Consider the following 22190-nt stretch of genomic DNA (forward strand, 5'->3'; position numbering starts at 1 on the left):
ATTTTCCTTGCTCACCTGCCATCGGAGCTGTAAGTTTTCGCACCTCTCATTAATTGCTTTTAAAAATGATACCCACTACCCAGCCCTCATGTATGAACTTGCATTTCCGACACGTCTGGGGCGTCATATCGTCCCTCAAAGTGTGGATGCACCAAAAACAACAAAAGGAGCATTTAAAAAGGGTAACATGAAAGTGAATAAAAATGGCAAACTTCTTATATCAAAATAGTTTATCTAGAGGAGTAATATTTGATAGCGTTGAAAACGAAAAGAGCACAGTACATTCTCATGAAATTGTGGGCACTGTGCCCTCTGTAGCCCCCGGCTACTGCCTCTCGTCGTGGTGCAGAATAGGGTATACTTGGCTGTTACTACACAAAACTGCTCCGATTCTTTGAAACTTTATATGACCTCAAAACTGAGGACACACTGTGTAAGTGACAATGAGAAATTTAGGTAAGAGGTAAAAATAGGTAAAAAGAGGCACTTATGAACTGGCAGTTATAAAGAAGGGAAAATGGACACTGTCTTGTCAAAAGTAACAAGGGAAACACATCAAATTTGAAAGGGCACATAATAAGAAAGGGAAATGGACACTCTTATCAAAAGTAACAAGAGAAAACTGTCATATTTGAAAAGGCAGCATTTTTGAGAAAGAAAAAGAGGCACGTTCCAAAGTAAAAGGGGCGCAGTTATCGAAAATGAAAAGGGGGCATTTATCATACCGAAAAGGGGGCGCCCATCAGAGGTGAAAAGGGGCAAGAAGGGAAAAGGGCATTTTTTACAAAGGAAAAAGAGCACTTGTCAACGTAAAAGCAACATCTTCAGATTTGAATAGGGGCGCTTATCAGAGGTGGAAAGGGGCACCTATGAAAAGGGAAACTTATCTGAAGTAAAAAGGGGCACTTTGGGGGTACTTGAAGAAGTCTTGGGCTCTGTTCCCCCACTTACCATTTTTATAATTCTGGCTTTCTTCTTAATGGAGAAGATCCATGGACCCTCCATCACGCAAACAAACAAAAAATAAAATTAGGAGATATCTCGGTCTACCATCGCGAATGGCTTCACGATATGTATTTTATAAAGTAAAATACTGTAATGATTTGATATCTTTGCTCTGTTTTTTGAGAAACTAGGAAGTAGGTGTCATGTACAGGGGCGGATCCAGGATTTTCCCAGGGGGGGGGGGGCATTTCTGAATGAGTAAACTGAACATTTAATTATGTGAATATATATCTTTTTTGGAAGATAAAAGTGGGGGAGGGCATGCATCCCCATGCCCCCCGCCCCTTCTCTGTGTCTGTCCCTGTGGAGCTATACATTTTGTTTCTCCCAAATGTCGTCAAACTTTCTGCATCCTCGACTAAGTTTCTGTCTCGGCATAATTATAAATAAAAAGGTTTGTCTCGGCTCAAACTTTGAACAAAGAGATTCGATCATACACAGTATGTCCTCCGTAGGAGGACATACTGTGCAACTCCGCTTCTGCACAGTCCGCTTCTCCGTATGATCGAATCTCTTTGAATTGAAATAGCGCCCCCTTTTGGCAACTTAGCCTCAACTTTGTCATCTTTTCTGCTGCTGCGCTGCTAGCGCTACCTACTAGCTGCTGTGAAATCCTTGAAGTTAGGACTTGCGAAGAAGCCTAATAATTTGGATATTGAAGTTTATATAGTTTTAAGAAGTAGATTTATCGGTAAGTTATATGAACTATACATAATTTGAACCGTTGAACATTCATGGATTAAATAGATCCTCACTTTAGAAGAAATTAATTATTGGTGATAGCTCACGGAAGCAGACACTGATAAGCTTCCCGTTTCCTCCCCGACCTTCTCCGGTGGATGACTATCAGATACCGGTGGCGCTGGCATGATGTCTGCAGAGCCAGAGTTTGTTTGTTTTTGGAGGGGGGGGGGGGTGATTTGATTTAATTGAATGTTGGCAACTGCCTGCTTGGGCTAGACTCTGTGCACTAACACTGTCTGTGATTTAACCTGTCATTTTCTTTCATTGTTAATTGATCAGTTGCTAAAGTAAAGAGTAAAGTAAAGATGCTGTTGACAGCTGAGACTGAGAAATTAGAATTTACTTTCAATCATTTCCCTTGCAACTTTAAACAGTTTAAAATATTCTTAAACAATTACCATTTAGCCAGTTTCCTTTTCACATGGAAATGTGGGGTATTATCTCAGGCCTTTTAATGATTCTCTTGTGGTTATGCATTAATATTAATTTTCTATTTGTTTTCCTCCGTCTCCATTATAACACTTTACAGGTAAAACATTCAGAAGTTTCTAATATGATTGGATCACGGTCCTTTCAAGCTTTCAACAGAGGACCCACCTGGTCTTATACTCGCCAAGTGAGGAAAGGTCGACTGGAAGCACTAGAACTAGTCTGCCAACTAGGAAGGAGTAATCACAATGGAACAACCAACTCATGTTCTTACCTCATTCACAACAAGTTCTTCCAGTCAGGCCCGTCATCATCGCCATGTTTGCCATCATCCTCAGCAACATCTTTGCAAGCATCAGCATCACATTTGAAGTTATCAACATCATCTTGGCAATCATCAATATCACCTTTGCAATCAACATCTCCTTTTCAACCATCAGCATCACAGTCATCGAGGCTGTGTAGTTCTTCCGCAAACTCAGTTAGTCCCTCGAGGGAGCCTTCGAGATTGCTCGAGTGCAGTGATGAGAAAACTCAAGAAATCGCGGAGAAAGACTTTATTGTTATTCAAAACTTTATCACAGAGGAAGAGGAGGACTCGTTGTTGAAGGAAGCAGAAAGGTTCCTGAAAAAAGTGCGCTATGAGTACGACCATTGGGATAATGTGAGTTAATTGTTCAATGCAAACATTTATTGCTTAAAATAATCTCTAAGGCCTACATGTATGTTCTACTAATTTACCTGATACAGTCAAACCTGCTTCTAATAGTGACCACCTCTATACAAAGACCACATATTTTGTTCCCCTTGAAAATGGTTTCTCTTTGAAACTTGTACTAAAGGAACCTGTCTACAAAGATCACGTTTTGTGTTTCCCGTAGGCAGTCGCTATAGACAGGTTTGACTGTACTAAAATTAGTATGGTTTAGGTCTTGCCATAGAAAGAGTTCAACAATGTTAGACTGAGGTCTTAGTTTTTTAATTTATGATAAACTTGATTAGAGTCGGCATAATGTTTGATTTCATTAACTTAGAATATGGGCTTACGAGACCCAGTAAACAACACATCCAGACTCTCTACTCTAAAAGAGGTCAACTCAAAGTAGGAGCACCTCATATTTTTAATTGTGGGAATATTGTTCTGTTTAACATGATTGATAAAGTGTTAACAATGTCTAGCTTTTTGTAACGCAACCCAACCCTTTTTTCACCAAATTTACTAGTGAAATTAAAATGGTATATTACAGGGGATGTAGCATTTTTCATTATTAAAGTTAGACAAGTTTGTAGAGTTTTTTTTTCCTTGGCTCATGTGAAAGTCTTTAGATTGAAAGTGAAGTTCACATATAATTTTCTTCCCCAACATCTGTCGCTCTGCAGGCAATACATGGATTCAGAGAAACAGAGAAGTCTCGCTGGTCCGAGGTCAACAGTCCTATCATCCAAAGGATCCGAGACCAGGCCTTCCCAGAGGGTTCCGCACAGCTCACTCTGGTCCATGTCTTGGACCTGGCCCAGAATGGTTACATCAAGCCACACGTGGATAGTATCAAGGTAATGCAGTGCACTCTCATCACAGCTGTTGCTAGACCATTCTTTCCTCATGTTTGGACAACATTTTCAAAAAGTATGTAGGGGAAAAAATGGTTCTCATATTTCTCTTATTTGCTAAAAAGAGGTACAATTTTTTCTTTCATCAAGCAAAAAAAGAAAAAGGGTCACCATTTTTTCTTCTTCAAATTGCTAATACTGCTGTAAGCCTGTTACATATATTTAAAATTTGCAGTTTTTTATTTTAAAGGGATGTCACTAGCCTTCTCCAGTGATGCTTTAGTGTACTTGTACGTATATTTGTTACTTTATTCCAATAATTTGGCCTCAATGTAACACAATCTGGGAATAGGAGGTGCATAAAGGTTCGATACTTGAGCGATTTCTGTCTTTTGGTTTGAAAGATGAGTTGCTGGCCTGTGGTCCAGTAAATCAAACAGTTCAGTCTAAGTAACTGCACTTTGATTTGTATTTCTATGCTATTGTTTGAATCACTACCACGGCATTAGTGTCCATTGCCAAAAACAGTTTGTAGACTAATTTATATACCTCACTTAAGAAATCCAGCCATCTGATTGGTCGAATTGCATTCATAAACTTCAACTGTTCCTGTAAAATTCCCGGTAACCATGCTTAAAACATTTCAATATTTTTAATAACCATGGTTATTAAAAAAATAGGTCAGCCTCCATGGTTACCCCATAGGTTTACATGTTAAAAAATGGTTTGAGCGATGGAGGATACCGTATGTGTGCGAAGGATTGGTCGGTAATTTCAATACAATTGAATCTCGATCGATCTTACCGACAATTTTATCTTGCATTGTTGACATGAAGACGAAAATAAACTTCCAAAAACAAAAAAACAACATCTGCCGATAGATCTTGATCTAAGTTCGTGCCAATATGCATTGCAAAAGTAAAAGAAGAGTCCGTATATGGAGCTTTTGCGAAGCATTCATCACACGCGAAGCCGGTTTCAATCCATTTTAATGTATATATTGTACAAAACTGCCAAGCATGTGAATAGCGCGCGATGGCCGAGAGGTCTGAGGCGCTGACTTTAGATACATCACCTTTTGTACGCAAGAGTTCGAATCTCATCTTCGACCAAAAAAAAAAGTATTTTTTATTTTTTATTTTTTAGTCTATTTTTTTTCGGCATATAAAAGTATTAATGACTGCTTTAATATTCGAGAAATAGTTGTTTTCATACGCTCTCGGGAAGGTTACAATTGGGCTATTCCCCTCGGCAAGCCTCGGGGAATAGCACAATTCTAACCTTCCCTTGAGCGTAATAAAACAACTATTTCTCTCAAAGCAGTCATTAATACTATACTTTAATATGGTCTTAATCTATATTTGACCAAGTCTTGCAAGACATTGCAAGTACCAATTTTTTCCCCACCATCTTTGTTCATAGTACAATAATAGGATTTGTTTAGCAGGACTGCACTACTTGTATCTACTTGCGCCCTCTATATAGCCAACAATGCCTAAGCAGTACCTGTTGGTCCCCCATAGTCCCCCTTTTCTTATGTTAATTGAGAGCTGATTTGAAGAGATAACCACCTGTCAGTGACCATGCAGGCAGGTCTTGGCCCTCCTGGCCAAACTAGTGCAGATAGGCTTTAAATTGATGTTTTTCATTAAATAAAACTATCCATTGTTGTATTTCTTATTTACTACCTGTACAGTTTTGTGGTTCTACCATTGCTGGCCTGTCCCTTCTATCTCCTGCGGTCATGAGACTAGTCCATGAAGAAAACAGCAATCAGTGGGTCAATGCACTTCTCAGCCCAAGAAGTCTCTATATCATGAGGTATGGTAATTAGCAGTTTTGGGTTTCATGGAAGCATGATGCAAGTTTTTTGTAAATGTACCAAACTGATTGATGAAAAATTTCTGAAGAGAATACAAAATACATCATTGGGATGTGCCTCCCTGATATTGCTTATGATAAAGTTTTATTCCTATGTTTTTGCCAGTCAATCCTTCACAGAATATTCACTCGTTTTTTGTTCATAATGTATAAACACTTGGTAGTCCAAACTAAATGTCGCCAAGCAAATGAGCCAAATATCATTTTACAGTTTCATTTATTACAAAAAAGTCTTGTCTTGGTAAGTTTAGAAATGATCAAGGTGTCCATGAGGAGCAGGAAAATACTGAAGTAATAATCACCTTTCTTTTGCACATGCTTCCTCTTTCTCCCTTCCTCTCCCCATCTCTCACTCTCCCTCCCCCTCTCCCCCGATTCACTATCTCTCGCTCACTCCCCCTCTCTCTCTCTCTCTCGTTTTCTTAAGTTACTTTGTATTTATTTCACATATAAAAGAACATATAAAATAAACTCACTCAGTGAAAATGCAATAAATATGATTATTACCTGTTATTATAGTTAGAAACAGTTTTAATTATCTTATTTTTTAATGATTTCCCCCATTGTTGTCCTCACAGAGACAAGATACGGTATGACTACACCCATGAGGTCCTTAAAGAAGAAGAATCCGTCTTCAGAGGGAACCCTGTGACGAGGGGAAGACGTATCTCTATCATGTGTCGTGCAGAGGTCTCTCAATCATCACAACAAACGGACAACTGAGATGTGTTTTTTTGATAGACTTAACTCAGTTTGAGCCGTTCATTTTGCAGCTGAAATCTGACGTTTCTTTCTTTACAGGTCAAACAAGGGAACCCATTCAAAGACTTGTCCATTTTACAATGATTTCTTAGAATATTTCAGGATGAGTTGACATTATCAATTCAAGATTGAAATTATGAGTGGCCCCTTGTTTCCCATAATATGAAGGCTACTTTTTTTTTAGCTCAATAAAACATTGTGTAGTCTTTTGAGTTTTGACAGTGTGCAGTATAAATAAGCTTGTGTCATGTTGCATTATGTGATAAGAACAAAAACAAACAAACACACAAAACATGATACCGGTAAGCACTCTGACTTTAAAGATATTTATTTGTAACTCAACCTTCCCAAATTATCAGTGTGAAATCAATATCAAATGATTAGCAATTAAATATACTCTTCATTGTTTTACTTTATTTTGGAGGATTTCAAATTTAAAGTCTTGATTCAAGATTTTGCCCTAACACATGGATTTTAATTTCAGTTGAGTAATTATTAATGGCCTGTTTTATAAATTTCTCGTTCAACATTTGCCTTGTCCCGTAACAAGGCACACAGTTCAAGCTCATGTCAGCAATTGTAAGCAGAAAGCATTGCAAGACTCATGAAGTTTCACTGATTAAAGTTGATAAATAAAATACATGTAATGGAAATACTCAGCAGCACCACAGCTTTCCTTTGACAGTACAGTGACACAGATAAGACATGAATAAAGATGCAGATCTATAACTGTGATACTTAATGTTCTTTGCTGTGTTTTTATTTTCGTCGAATGGTTACAAATAAACAGAAAATTTGTAAAATAGATATCAGGTAAACAGCTGTTGCCTCTGTGGAGTTTCGACAATCGATGGAAGAACATGATCACGCTGTATTTCTATATTGCCGTGAAACTTGCCATTTACTCTACATGGCCTTTAACCAAAACCTTTGAGCTAAATAGTGGTAAATTAAACAATATATTTTCAGCATTAAATAGAGTTTTGATGCAAAAATTCATTCTAGTTCATTCCGTCCTTTATTCTTTTTCTTCTTCTTGGACGACTTTGCAGAAGATGCATTATGATGAGATGTTGGGGTATCCTCAGACAATCGTAAAGCATGACCCGTAGACTTGACATGTTTGAAGAGTTTATTCCGAGTCGGAAACCGTGACGAACAGGTGTGACATATCGGAGGTTCAGAAGATGATGTAGACTGTAATATGGAAAGGAGAATTTATAATAAGCATACAATGTTTATCCAAACTGACTTTCAACTATGAATTTGTTGTTTTAGAACGGTGAAAACTCGTTATAAATATCTCTTGGCCCCATCTCATAAAGAGTTGCGATTGATTGATCCAAATCAATCGCAAGTATGCAGTCCTCTATCTCTTATGTACATAGTTGCGAATGATAACAGTTGCAATGTATCAAATTAATCTTAACTAGATGGAACTTCGACTGCGTGCAGTCGTAAATGATGCCTCCGTCATAGAGCAATTTTACAAACCAAAACAGAAGAAATTTTTCAAATTCATGTTCAATTGTAATCCATTAACAGGTTCTCAGAATATCGTGATTACAAGCAATTTCTCATATACATATATGACCCTTTGATCTTTGACCTCATGACCCTAAAATCTACTCAGTTCATTGGCTCTGCAAGATGTCCCGAGTTAAATAGTAATCCATCCGTCAGTTCTAATGAGAATGCGTTCACAAGCTATATTTGCATACATAATGAGCCCATGACCTTTGACCTTTGACCTTATGAACCAAGAATCTACTCAGTTCATTGGCTCTGCAAGATCGGGCTGTGCACAACAGTGTAATGAGGTACCCGAGTACACTCCCAGGCTCACAGGCGAATACTCGAATATTCGGACGCCATGTTTTTTTATAATTTTTTTGAATTTTTTTGAATTTTTTGAATTTTTTTGAATTTTTTTGAATTTTTGGATTTTTGGATTTTTGGATTTTTGGATTTTTGGATTTTTTTTCTTTTTTGCCACTACCATACCACTCGGCAGTTTCTCATGTCCCTCGCTGAAAACGCATGCAACTTTACTTTGAGTTCCAGTTGAAGGCGCCAATTTAATTAAAATAATAACAGTAAACAATGCTGTTTTAAAAACCAAAGATGGCAGAATAATCCATTTTCCTCCAAGTCCAAACAGAAATCTGGACATTTGGTCCCAGTTTCTGAAAGGTGAGTTTGACAGTGCTTGAGTTGGGAAACATTTTTACCGACGGTACCATGCCAGCGGACGCCGCTCTCCCTGGCACGGGTAAGCGCTGGCCTGGACATTTTTTTTTTTTTGCAGCCGAATATTCGGGTACAAGAAATCGTACCCGAGTAGTTGTCAACCGTGCGGGTACTCGAGCATTCGACTACCCGTCGCAGCCTTAATACATAAATGATCCAAGTTTGGCAGGAATCCATCAATCTGTTCTTCAGATAACGCAATCACGAGCTGTTTTTGCATACATAATGAGCCCTGTGACCTTTGACCTCGTGACCCCAAAATCTAATCAGTTCATTGGCTCTGCAATACATACATGACCAAAGTTTGGCAGGAATCCATCCATCGGTTCTTCAGATAACGCGATCACGAGCTGTTTTTGCATACAAAATGAGCCCTGTGACCTTTGACCTTTAACCTCGTGACCCCAAAATCTAATCAGTTCATTGGCTCTGCAAGTAACATACATGACCTAAGTTTGGCAGGAAACGATCGTTTCTTGAGATAACGCGATCACGAGCTGTTTGTGCATACATAATGAGCCCTGTGACCTTTGACCTTTGACCTCGTGACCCCAAAATCTAATCAGTTCATTGGCTCTGCAAGATACATACATGACAAAAGTTTAGCAGGAATCCATCCATCAGTTCTTTAGATAACGTGATCTCGAGCCGTTTTTGCATACAAAATGAGTCCTGTGACCTTTGACCTTTAACCTTGTGAACCCAAAATCTATACAGTTTTTGGCTTTGCAAGATACATACATGACCAAAGTTTGGCAGGAATCCATCAATCGGTTCTTCAGATAACGCGATCACGAGAACGGGACGTACGTACGTACAGACGTATGTAAGTACGGACGGACAACCCAAAAACATAATGCCTCGGGCTACTTCGTAACGGAGGCATAAGAACTTGTACTCTGCAATATATGGGCTAATCGATAATGACTAGGAAGAAACTAAGGGATGTCCTAAAATAGAACCAAAGTCGGACGCATGGAACCCACGTTGGACTTTAGTTCTGTACAGGTACTAGGAGAGTGCGTTGAATTGTCTACTTGCAAGTCGCTCTTATGTAAAGTGAAAGTACTTGTACAACTGTTTAAAGAAGTAATATGTGAAGCTCATATATTGAGTATAATATAGTGACAATGGAATCCCCACAAAAGGAGCAAAGTGTTTTTAGATGATTAGTTAACTTTACAAATGTCTTACCTGGGAACTTGATGGTACATCTCCACCTTTTGTTTTCACTTTGACATTACTGCTGAAATGAATATAAAATCAAATGATTATTAAGTGATGGGTAATAGAAAAAATGAGAGTGTGGGAAAAATGACACATCAATGTTCAGAAACTGTTGAAGCCAGGCATCTACTTCATGAATCATCATTGGTCTAAATTCATGGACATTTACTTAAAATGCAATTTTGATTTAGAACACATATTCTAATGGGATTTCACTGAACACATTACATTACATTTTCGGCTTACAGAGTGTACTTTGCTAACTTCTCTGTTCACTTAAAGAGAAGGTTGAGTTCTGGGAAGATGTGAAAAATAATTTGTGAGCATTACTCATTCTTATTATGCAAGTGTGGAAGAACATCAGTTAAGACATGTTCCCTGTAAAGCTTGGCTCTTCAAATGCCTTCATATTCTAAATATGCACGTAACATCGTAAAAATCGGGGGCCGGCTTTTTACGCCACGTGTTCGTGTAGTCCCATATACATCTTTCTGTGCAAGTGTTTGTAACTTTACCAAGACTTGGCCACATTTCTTATCATTTTGATGATTCCAGAACCTTGCAATACACACAAATTCTTATATGCTAGATGATCAACCTTTTCTGGTCGGTTCCACACCGTTTCTTTCACAATGCAATCGCATGACCAGAACTCAACTTCATCTTTAAATCTTTTGGCTAAGAATGTCACCTTCAGTCTATTAAAGACAGAGGGTGATTTGCTTAAGCAGACTTAAGCCAATTATTTTGAAAGCTTTGATAGCAAGCATATGGTTTTCATACATATGCAAGTCTTGATACACTGTGTACAAGCAAAATATATACAAATTTATTTAAAGTGACATGTTTATGGCACATAATCTTGAATAGGCTATGTGATGTCACAATACAATTTTTTAAATTTTTTTGTTGTTGTTGCTCGTTTGGATTGATTGATTGATTTCTGTTCATGGTCTTTTTCCAGATTTACTTTGCCAACAAACAAACCATAGAAATAATACATCATCATAATTAAGTGGGACATCAATGAACTTAGACTAAAGATGCCTTCATGAAACAGGTTTTATGACTCTATTCTTGAAATTCCCAGGCAAAGAAAATAAATATATTGTATCACATTTCACTAGTAAATGGGTAATTTTAAATATTTACATCAAATAATCATAAAGAAGGATTGCCACATGAACTAAGCTTCAAGTCGTAGCAATCCCTTGTAAAATTTTGTGTGTTTTACCTTACTACTAAGAAAGCATGCTTGTAAATAAGCAACCATGGGACTGACGGCCTTAAATCCTCTTCGAGGGTCTTGGCAATGAGAATTAATGCCTTACCAAAGGGTACTAGCACATCGACTTAATTTTTGAACCCGGGTCCTCCCAGTTACAAGACCACTGCTCTACCACTGAGCCATTGCACCTCCCTCTTAATATTACTATAAAGACATTGAGAAGTTTGCCTACCTGGGTGTTTGATGTTTACTGGACACCTCGTCTTGATCTTCTAAGGTCAACCTCTCCTGGAGATCAGCTGATAAACTCAGCTCTTCATCTTTACATTCAGGTCTTGTATCATCTGGGACTGGTTTTGTAGTCCTACAAAAGGAAATCAGAACAGAATTGACATATACGAAAGATACATACTTACATACATACTTATCAGTATTTTGTTACTTTTATAATTCATTTGTTCTATCATACTGAATGGTTTATATATGTCATTTTAATTTTAGGATATTTGAGTGGAAAAATAAATAAAATCTAATCAAATCAAATCAAATCAAATCAAATCAAATCAAATCAAATAATAATAATAATGATAATGATAATAATAACAATAGTAATACTGGATTCTTGTATAAAGCTCATATAGCCCTCAAGATTCTTTCCAATAAGCTGTAAATAGTTGGATAAAAAATAGCAAGCTTACTCTGTCTCTAATTTTGATAAGAGATCTTCCACTTCTTCTTCTTCCTCCTCCTCCTCATTTCCTGCCATCTGTCTTTGTTGTTTTCTCCTCTTTTTCTGCTTCTTAGACAACCTGTTGAAAAACGATAGTGAACTATTACAGCCCTATTACGCATTAGCAGATTAATTACAGATTCAAATATGATTATTATCATCATTTACAAGAGTAAATTAAGATCTGTCTAATGAAAGTCAGGATAAATTACCAATTACGTGTATGTTAAACATGTATGTCAATTGACAAAAGCCTGGCAATGTTGCAAATAATTTACGATCGTTACAGCAGTAGCTCAGTTTCCTATTTTCATTTCTACAAGGCCTCACATAAATTTTCAGCTATTTTTTTAGATTTTTAGTGTTCTCCTATCATCAATATCCATCAAAGTTTGCAATTTCTAGCAGCTTATTCCTTAAGTAGCAAAATGTAAATCTGAATTTGGAGGAACTCTTTTGTAGGAATGCAATACAATTCCATGCAACAAACAACAACGGTACCCTTATGCTCTTGTTTATTTACATATTTCCATACTATCATGCATGATCATTTTGACCATCCTTACTTTATTTTTGTGAAGTCCTCTTCCTCCAATTCTCCATCACCATGTTGATTATTTAGATCCTTCAGCGGGTCTGGTTCTTGATCTTCATCAGCCTTCATCTGCTGTCTCCTCTTCTTCTTTTGCTTCTTGGACAACCTGTAAGACAGCGGGAAGAAGTAGAGGTGTCATGGTTGGGATGTTTAAGCACTTGACTTGAAATTCAAAGGTCGTAGGTTTGATCCTTAAAGGTTGTAGGTTTGATCCCCGACATGGCACTAATGTCTTCTGGCAAGGCATTAATCAACATTTGCCACTCCATGTCCAGGAGAGAAATGGGAACCTGGTAGTGATTTCTCTACTTCTCCTCCAACAATCTCAAGTAGTCCTTAATAGGACAATGCATGAAAGAATACTTCTCGCTCCTTCTCCTTTTACTTTCTATCCTCTTTCAAACCCAACAGTCCCTTCAAGGACTACTAACATGGTGAAACCACAAACCTAACAAATGTTATATGGCGTTGTAAAAGGAAACACATTCCTCAGAAAATTTTACGTTTAATTAATCAGGAAGCTTACATTCAACTGGCAATGCCATACTCTTAATCTTGTCTTAATTGAGAATAGCAAATATAGTAGTTTCTTTTTCCTTTAATAGGCTCTTACCAGAATTTACACTAAATTCTAAAGATACTATGTAGATCACATGTACTACCACAAGAATATTGAAAGTACCCTTAGAAATGGTGAGTGCACAAAACTTGTTTTTGTTAGCCACCTTACTTTGTTTTAACAGGAAAATCATCATCTTCTTCATCACTGGGTTGTACAGCGTCTATTACTTCTTCTTCCTCCTCAATGTTTTCTGACTCGTCTAGTTTTGCCTGCTGTCTCTTCTTTTTCTTTTGCTTCTTGGAGAGTCTGGTAGTGGAAGAAAACAGTCATTAATATATTAATGATAAGAAAAAAACAGTACATATACTCATCTAGATTTCTAAAAGAGACGGTAACGAAGCAACATAACTTTTCATTATTTATGTAATTTACATAATAATGATTCACACACCTTACCCATCTCATCTGTGCTGGTTTTACCTATCGTCCTCATCTTAGGATGCTTGCATCCTCAGTTTGTGGATGTGCACAAAACTAATTTAAATCTCAATATTTGTATTTAAAAAGGTGCAGCATTAATTTCCTTTGGCAAGACGTTAATCTAAAATATTGTGCAAGCCTAGATTTTTACTCACTTTTTTCTTTGTGGTTCTGCTCCATTCACCTTGGCTTGCTCTTCCATCTCCATTTCATCAAGATCTTCATCGTCTACCTCTTCATCTTTCACCTCCCTTTCCTCATCATCTTCGCTCTCCTCCTTCTCCTCCCCATCTCCCTCCTCCAGATCATAATCTTCCTCTTGGCTCTCCTCCTCCCCAGCAAACTCTTCCTCCTCTGCCTCCATTTGGGCTTTCAGGAATATTATATTCTCTTTATGTTTCTTTGAATTTTCGTGATTTGCAAACCTGAAGAAGAAAAAAAAAAGACATTCTTAACAGCTTCTTTGGAATATTGGAATGAACATGGTGAAAAAAACTAGAATCCGACATAAGAATTTCTCTCTAAAGGATAAGAAAATAAAATGGAAACTTAAGTTTTTGATATGCGACTGCCATGAGCCAATGACACGAGAGTCACTTTCTAAAAAAAAAAAATCTAGTACAGAAACACAAAATTCAAACACATTTTGTTGTACAATGTTTCCACAAATTACGTTTTGTCAGGAAATTCTTTCCATGTGTATGATTTGGGATCTCTATTCTCCACTGGCTAACCTCTAAAAATAAATATATTTATATATAAATAAGAATATAAAAAAATGCCTGTACCATTCGTATGGGCCTGAAAAAATCATGTCATATCAGTTTTCTCAGCCAGGATATTTTATCTCTTTTGATTTTGGTTCTTTGAAGGCATTCATAGGGGACTTGCATAATTGAAAAAAAGAAGATGAACGAGAAAGGGGAGAGATAAACTTTTATATAACAGACAAGATAGGAGAGGGGAAAGAGCAGAGGGGGAATGGGAATAGACAATGAGAAAGACAGGAACACAGAGTCATAGAGTTAAGGAAAAGAAGGGAGATGAGAAGAAGGAGATACAGAGAGAGACAGAGAGAGACAGAGAGAGAAACAGACGGACAGAGAGGAAGACAGAGAGAGAAACAGAGAGACATAGAGAGAGATAAACAAACTGAGACAGACGAACAGAGAAAGACAGACAGAAAGAGAGACAGACAGACAGACAGACAGAAAGAGCTCAATATATACATGTACTCACGCTTTGGGGCTCTTGAAACTCTTGTTACAGGCAACACAGAACAAGTCATCCAATTCATCTTCAAGGCTGTCTGCCTGGGAGTCTAAAAGAAACGCAACAAAATTACATTGTGAATTACAAAATACAATTTTTTTTTTTTTTTTGTATTTAATTTAATTTTTTTTTGCTGTACCTCCAAGTACCTTAACCTTAAAAACTGGAAATTCCCTACACTAGGTGAGTTTCTTACTTCAAACCTGGACCAAACACTTCACGTAACATTAAACCTAACCCTTAAACTAACCCAAAACCCAATCACAACTCTAATCCTATATCTTTGATAGAATTAAGCCTGAAGCAACTGTTGGCAGAACAATGTCATGGCCCCTTTACAGGTGGACTTTGTATACAGGTTTCAAAGGAAAACAACATTTAAGAAAACAATTTAAAAGCGATCTTTTCAAAGATGGGTGACATTCCTACATAGGCGGTCCAGTTTCACTGTAGTCAGCAATGCCTACCTGGAGAACTATTGTGGGGCATGGGCCTTGTGGAAGCTTAGCCTTACACTACTGCTACTACTTCTACTACTATTACTACTTCTACTACTACTAATACTACTACTGCTACTACTACAACTCACCTGAATCCATATTATCACTGTCTATTCCATACTCTTTGTTAAAGGTAGCTTCCATGGCCTTGAGCTCGGCTTCCATCTCTTCTTTGACCTTTTGACCCTGCTCAGCTAGCTCTGCATGCTCCCTGTAATCAAGCAAACACAAGAATCCTCACTGAGCAGCACAGTTAGCATTTCACATGCTTATCTTTAAAGTGATACTGAACTGATGAACTGTTTGCCCTAGCGTACTGTTTATTGCACAGCGCCATCTCATGGTCAACATGCCAACAGTGCGTAACCAAATACCTGATTTCCACTTCGCAGACAGAGGTCTCTATGAGAGAACCAACAGCGCAGCTACGGAAGCGGCAAGTTACGTGACAATTACTGATACAGCTTACCTGAGATGGCACTACATAGGATTTTGTGGTAGTACTTATAGTACAGTATGGCTCTCAACAAAAAGGTGTTTTTTTTAATTATCTGAATGCAACTAAGGTCTAACATTTGTATAATGTAATCTTTATTTGTGTGCTGTAAGACATAGAAAGTGAAGCATCATTTTCCAGATTTTTTTCCTTCGTTTCAATCAAGAATTACAAAAAAAAACCTCTTTCAATCAAGACCACCTCTCAATGGGAATTAACTTTCCTGAAAAAGACAACATGTAACAGGTGTTTCCTTTGATTTAATTCTTATAATGGTATTGACAAAATAATGACTTCTATTTTTATAGTTACCTTGCTCTTTCTTTTCTTTCTCTTTCTCTCCTCTCTGCTTCTAATTTCTTCTTTTCTGCAGCTTTCTCTTCCATCAATTTCTGATGAAAAATAATCATTGCATTGAAACTTATTATCAAAGCTGGATAAATCTTAACAATTATTATCATAAGTTTGATACAACATCCAAAAAAGAAATAAAACGGTTCACATTTATTCTAATTTCCTAGAAAAGTACAAGCATTTATAATTATCTAAAATCATTAATCTTCATATCAGTTTGGCTGTTTTTTTATAGTAAAAACATGTTCAACATGCTGAATGAGAACCTATTTCAATAAAAGATGCACTTTCAAGCCCAACTTAGTATTTGACAGGTAAAGGTGCCATTCTAACATTTTAAAAAGCCAAACTTTGTGGTTGAAACATGTCAACATGCTGGAAAACATTCAATAGTTTCAATGATTGCCATTTATTGTTTAAAGGACTGATCAATTTCTCCCCCCCCCCAAAAAAAAAAAAATAAATAAATAAATAAAATAAAAAAATAAAAATAATAATAATAATAATAATAATAACAATACAATAATAATAATAGTAATAAATAGAATAAATAAAATTAAAAAAAATGAATAAATGAATATATTTATTTTTAAAAAAACAATCACTTGAATGCTTCCTCCACCAAAGCTCTTTATCATAATGAACAGAAAGAAGCATAAGAGGAGAGTACGTAAGAAAATGTTAATTGTAATTGTGTTGACCTCTTGGAAAATTTGAAGGTTTCTAAAATTTTGGTTTTACAATATCCACACTAATACTCACCCGATGTACTTGAACTCTCTTGTCCTTCTTCTTTGCGTATGATACCAGAAGCTACAGGAATGAGATAAGATGAGTACGAACAAACAGTGTTCAAATGAGGAAAGATAGAAATTAAGCTTTAATTGTTTCAGGGTAGGCAAATATATATACCAGTAGTAGAGGTAGACATTAAAAGTTGACAAGATTAGGAACTTGAAAGGGGACTTATCTCTACATATCAAAATCAGCAGAGTGCCTGTTGTTTGGAGGTTCATGCATACGCATCACTCTGTTTGAATTAAGATGGTGGGCTGCTCAAACTTCCTAAGCCAGGCCCCCCCCCCACCCCGTCCTCCCCCCACTGCACCCACTGGTAATACTTTTCTTGTTACTTTAACAAGATAAGCCAAACAGTAACACCCATTGAAGAAAGAAATCATTTACTCTTAATAATCTTAGTGCTAGGCAACTTTCTGGATGAAAATTTTAATCTGAAATCCAACAACATTCCAAGTATTTACCTGAACTTGTTGGTTCCATTCCTTCTTGGCGGCTTCTCTCTTCTTCTTGTTCTCTTTTTCAATGAGTCGAGCTACTCGTCTGTTGGGTGCCTCGCGCGTGTCAAACTCCTCCACCCATACATACGACCTGGAGGTACGGTAGCTCTGCCAGTATGCATAAAATACATGCACAACCTTTGGAAAGAGGTAAGATGTCAAGAGATACATGTAAACGTAAGACAAAATACACATCAAGTACAGAGATTGATTTATTTTAACAAAGGTTTATCAAAATGTAACATGCTATTTGTGATTAATTATTATCAGCCTCATATACGGGTATAATGTAAATATTTCAACTCCACTGGCGTCTCAAGGCACTCTGAATCAAACAATGAAAAGGCAAACTGTAAACCACTTTTGAGAACCATTTGCAAATTATGTTGGTGTGATTCCCTTATTTTGTAGCAGGAGACTTCTGCAACAAACTAAACCACTCATAACATGAACAAAGTAATGTACTAAAAATAATTGGTAATGAGGAATTTAACAAAGACTAATGCATTAAATTTGATAACAACATGAATATATGGCATATTGACAAAGGGTAAACAAGCTTGTGCCGAAAAGCTTGCTGGTAACAAGGCAAGCATTACCTCTTCATATGAGCTCTGTGACTCTCCAAAGCCCGGGATGCCAGTGATCGAGTCCTCGTCTTCCATATAGCGAATATCTTCCTCTGCAATCTTAGCAAACACATCTCTGTATACACTGTAATAACCCTGCATAGTTAGAGAGGAAAGCGACAAGAAAATGTATTCATTACTAATGATAATGATTTTTTTTTCCCCATTTGAACCTGTAGCTTTAAGTTGTTTTTTCCCCCGTTTTTTCTTCTTTTCTTACCCAAGCATAGTGTACCACCTACATCAGTGTGTTGGGCCACAATCAGAGACAATCTCTGAAGGCTTGACAATGGTTCCAGGTGACTGGGGTTAATCTAGCATCATATCTGGCCAAGTAAAGTTATATACAAAGCTAGACTGGAATCCTGCATCACCATGCCATCGTAGCTTTAAGTTGCTATTTCATCCTGCTCTTACTTTGCAGAGTGAATTTACAATGCTCATGGTACAGGTACAGTACAACTTTCAACATCATTATTTATTTCTTGTATTTGCTGTACTTCCTGACATGTACAACAACATAAGATACATTTTCTTGCATCCTGTATTACATTCAGTGTACATAATTATTTTCAGAAGTACAGGAAAACACTTTTTTTTAATTTAAATTAATATAATCATTTAAATCCATCACTATAGAGGAATGTGACATTTCTCAATAAAAACAAAAATGTCAGCAAAATATGACTTTCCAAACCTTCTCAATATATTCAAGTATTTAGAAAGATCTTTCTAATCTTTACAGCAACTAGAATATTTTGGCAAACTTGCACAGCCAGAATTGCAAGGATGTAAAATGCATTAACTAGAAAATTACAATATCAGAAACAAATGTTTACTAAGCAGCACCAAACGAAAAAACTATACAAAATAAAAATCATCTTAAATTCTTTAGATTAAGTTTTGATTTCACTCACCTTCTCATCATCTCCAAATCCTGTGTATGCTGTTGGTGTCATGTACTGCATAACATCCATAAAATTATCTTCATAGTCTTTCCCGAACCCTGGTACAAAAAATTATTTAAAAAAAATTATAAAAAAACAATTTTACATACTTTTACTCATTTCTAGAAGAGATTTTTGTTATAGCAAACAGTGCTCAACTTTATCCAGGCATGCAAGTGAAGTACTATTGGCTCTGGTTTTGCCATTAAATGATGATGAATTACTGGATGGCGTTGTAGTTGTAAACCTTTCTCAAACACATAAAAATACAGAGCAATTTTTTTTAAGTCAGAAATTTTTTCTCATCTTTTGCAATTCTGAATGGAACCTGATACATACATTCAGTGAGAGTCGTGTGAAATTTTAAAAAAATACTTAAGTTGAAGCTTAAAACAATCACATAAAGAACATGAAGCTTCATCAGAAGTACAAGCTTACCTCCTTTGAGTATGGCTTCCCTGTGCTTGTCATACCAAGCCCTCTCCTGTTTGTCCGATAACACGCCATAAGCTGTCTGGATCTGAGCAAAGTATTTGGTACATTCCTCTACCTTATCTGGATTTTTGTCTGAATTAAAAAAAAAAAGTACATGTATAAGTTAAATTTAAACCTTGGCAAGTCCAAGCTAGTTTGTCCCACGCATATACAAAAATCATGAATGGCACAACAAACGATTTGATTACCGATTAAAGAATTACCCTGTAAACTTTTTGTTTGCTATTATAACATTAGCAAAGGAGGTAAATATTCAAATTAAAGAGGATAAGACTCATAAGAGTGCAGAGACTCTCAATTTCAACCTTGCCTAATATGCACTTTTTGGCATGACGCGTGGTTGAAACATTTTTAAAAATCTTCCCAACTCTCCATTTGTTCTCCCACTTTGATTTCTCTCTCCTGTTCAGACAAGACTTCAGGGGGTGTTCCATAAAAAAAGGCAACAAATAAAATAAATAAGATGAATCAATTGATTTGTAGTTCCTCCTCTTTCTCCTCATTTTTCTCCTTCCCTATTTTCCCTCTTCATCATTGATCATCTACTTATCATTTTTTCCCTCCTCCTCCATCTTCTTCTTCTACATCTTCTTCTTGTTGTTCTTCTTTTTCTTCTAAGTTCTTACTCTACATCAATAGCAATTAGTGTAAAAAGGTGCCTGCTAGGAGTCCCTGCGTGCCCTTAGTACACAAAACTAATCACTATTGTAAAGTCAGCATTAAATTGGCAATGTGAAATCAGTTCAAATACCCCCAGTTCACCGTCTACTTTCATATGGGTTGTCCGTCTAGCATCTTCCCTAGGATTATTGTTCCTAATAGGAACGTGCAAGCCTCTGTACAAAGTAGGTGTGACATGCATCAACGAGCGCATAATTTCGAAATCTGTTTTTCGCATCACCAACACGAGGACCAGAAATAAGAATTGTCGGCGAAAATGCGGACGATCCTTATTTTTTAAGATGCGTCTGTCCGCGTTTACCAAGACGACCCTCATTTTAATGTGCCGACGTTCCATGTTCTCGAACCAGCATCCTATTGTAAATAGAACAGCCCCGCCGCGTGACTACATTTAATAAATACATATAAGATTAGAAGAATAAAAAGGGCTATCATTGAAAGCATATGGAGCCTCGGCTTATTTTCGCAGAGAATCCTTATTATTTTAGGACATGATTTCATTTTTTTTTACCGCGTTTACGAGGATATCCTCGTTTATGTGGATGATCCTCACTCTCGGATCACCACCCCTACTGTTAAAAGGTTGATTACTTTAAGAGGTGGCAAGTTAAACCATTAATAGAACAAGCCTTCAGTCTTACGTTTTACAAAAATAAATCTTAGTGAATTCATATTTACAGATAAACTAGGTACGAGAAGCTTAAGGTGTGGGACTACAGTCACAGCATGATTCCAGAAAACTGAGAGCATACTCACCGGGATGCCATTTTAGGGCCATTTTCCGGTACGCCTTTTTTAAAACATCGTCCTCAACATCCCGAGGAACACCTAACACCTCATAATGACACTTGACTTCGGGCATTTTTATTCCTTTCTCGAAGATTGAGACATAACAGAAAATAGAAATCGCTCACATGCCGCGCCGCAAACTGAAGTTAGCCGATAATATTTTCACAATGAATAATAATCATATGAACGTACGTACGTACGTGCGCGCGTACGCAGATAATATGTGCTCTCCTATAATAAAAACAAAACTTGTCAACATAAGTACCTGCATGGTTCTACTTATTTTAAACAAATATATATAACTTTCTATATAATTATACAAATAAAGTTAAGAATTCGTTTTTAATAATAAAAATATTTATTGATATCCTCAATCCTTTACTTGGGGGCCTAAGTTATTGAGGGTTGCATGGCATTTCGGGGCAGTGGTGCAACCAGAGAGTTGTGAGTCCCTGGTGCAATCATGGCCTCTCTGAGTAGTTTTGTAAAAGATTAATTTTGACATTCAATAAACTGGCCCCAGGATTTTGTAGCTTAGGGATGTGTGGGGTGGGGAAGTATATGCATTTTATGAAAAGTGTCTATATGAAATATGTAGATGTCGGGGCATTGGGAGCAGTTCTTGAAGGAAACAAATTAGTGGCGTTTTGGGGGTGGGTGTTGAGGGGGTTCTCGCATTAATTTTCCACATGCGCCGCAAGCTCCCGTTAAAACTACTAATGTATGGTTTATTCACTCGATATTTTTATTGGTACCGTGCACTGTCATGGTAGCTGAGCACTAATTTTATTTTATTTTTTTTTTGCTGCCCCCCAAAATGGATATTAGACATGGGCATTAGACAACCCCAACCAGTCTACCGATAATATAGTAGACTGGCTCTCAACCAGCATTGACTGATCTTTACAGAAGTTGTCAACCACTCGAACAAAGAAAGAACAAATGACATTGATCGATGTACTGACATTCCTCCACATGAAATAATGAGGAAAGCTCACATTCATTTTCATATGATCTCAACACTCTCTTTGATGCTCCAACTTTTGCTCTAGTGAGCGACAATTTCTGTAAGCGTTTTGTAAAAACATAAGTGTATAGCAAGGGTCAGGGTTGCCATAAAAGATTACAGTAGGTTTAGGGTTAGGTATAGTTTTGGTTTATAGGGTTCAAATATGGAATTCAGGAAGTGAAAGCTATAAGCAACAAAGCAATTTTTCATAAAAGCTCCCCCTTGGCAATTGGACATGGTCATAAATGATAATACATGTAATTCATCTCGAGAGAA

General features: G+C 36.9%; 2 protein-coding genes across 3 annotated transcripts; one reads left to right on the forward strand and one right to left on the reverse strand.

Moving 5' to 3' along the window:
* Nucleotides 1-1621: 1621 nt before the first annotated feature.
* LOC757284 (alpha-ketoglutarate-dependent dioxygenase alkB homolog 7, mitochondrial) lies at nucleotides 1622-7107 on the forward strand. Its single transcript, XM_011663654.2, has 5 exons — nucleotides 1622-1696; nucleotides 2279-2842; nucleotides 3559-3732; nucleotides 5426-5550; nucleotides 6189-7107. The coding sequence occupies exons 2-5, from the start codon at nucleotides 2303-2305 to the stop codon at nucleotides 6331-6333; spliced, it is 984 nt and encodes a 327-aa protein (XP_011661956.1). The 5' UTR covers nucleotides 1622-1696; nucleotides 2279-2302; the 3' UTR covers nucleotides 6334-7107.
* Nucleotides 6683-21066, reverse strand: LOC577863 (dnaJ homolog subfamily C member 21). 2 transcript variants are annotated; one of them, XM_030976869.1, is made up of 16 exons: nucleotides 20873-21066; nucleotides 19379-19507; nucleotides 18911-18999; nucleotides 17964-18089; nucleotides 17329-17502; nucleotides 16829-16879; nucleotides 16025-16104; nucleotides 15306-15427; nucleotides 14684-14765; nucleotides 13600-13869; nucleotides 13133-13270; nucleotides 12374-12508; nucleotides 11776-11886; nucleotides 11310-11441; nucleotides 9817-9865; nucleotides 6683-7569 (listed from the first exon to the last, which is right to left on the reverse strand). In XM_030976869.1, the coding sequence occupies exons 1-16, from the start codon at nucleotides 20976-20978 to the stop codon at nucleotides 7369-7371; spliced, it is 1995 nt and encodes a 664-aa protein (XP_030832729.1). In that variant the 5' UTR covers nucleotides 20979-21066; the 3' UTR covers nucleotides 6683-7368. The 2 variants fall into 2 exon arrangements, with proteins under 2 accessions (XP_030832729.1, XP_030832728.1); XM_030976868.1 differs by having other exon boundaries at nucleotides 9817-9868.
* Nucleotides 21067-22190: the final 1124 nt, after the last annotated feature.

This window comes from Strongylocentrotus purpuratus, unplaced genomic scaffold, assembly GCF_000002235.5.
Source record: "Strongylocentrotus purpuratus isolate Spur 01 unplaced genomic scaffold, Spur_5.0 spur5_scaffold_9, whole genome shotgun sequence".
Lineage (NCBI taxonomy): Eukaryota > Metazoa > Echinodermata > Echinoidea > Camarodonta > Strongylocentrotidae > Strongylocentrotus > Strongylocentrotus purpuratus.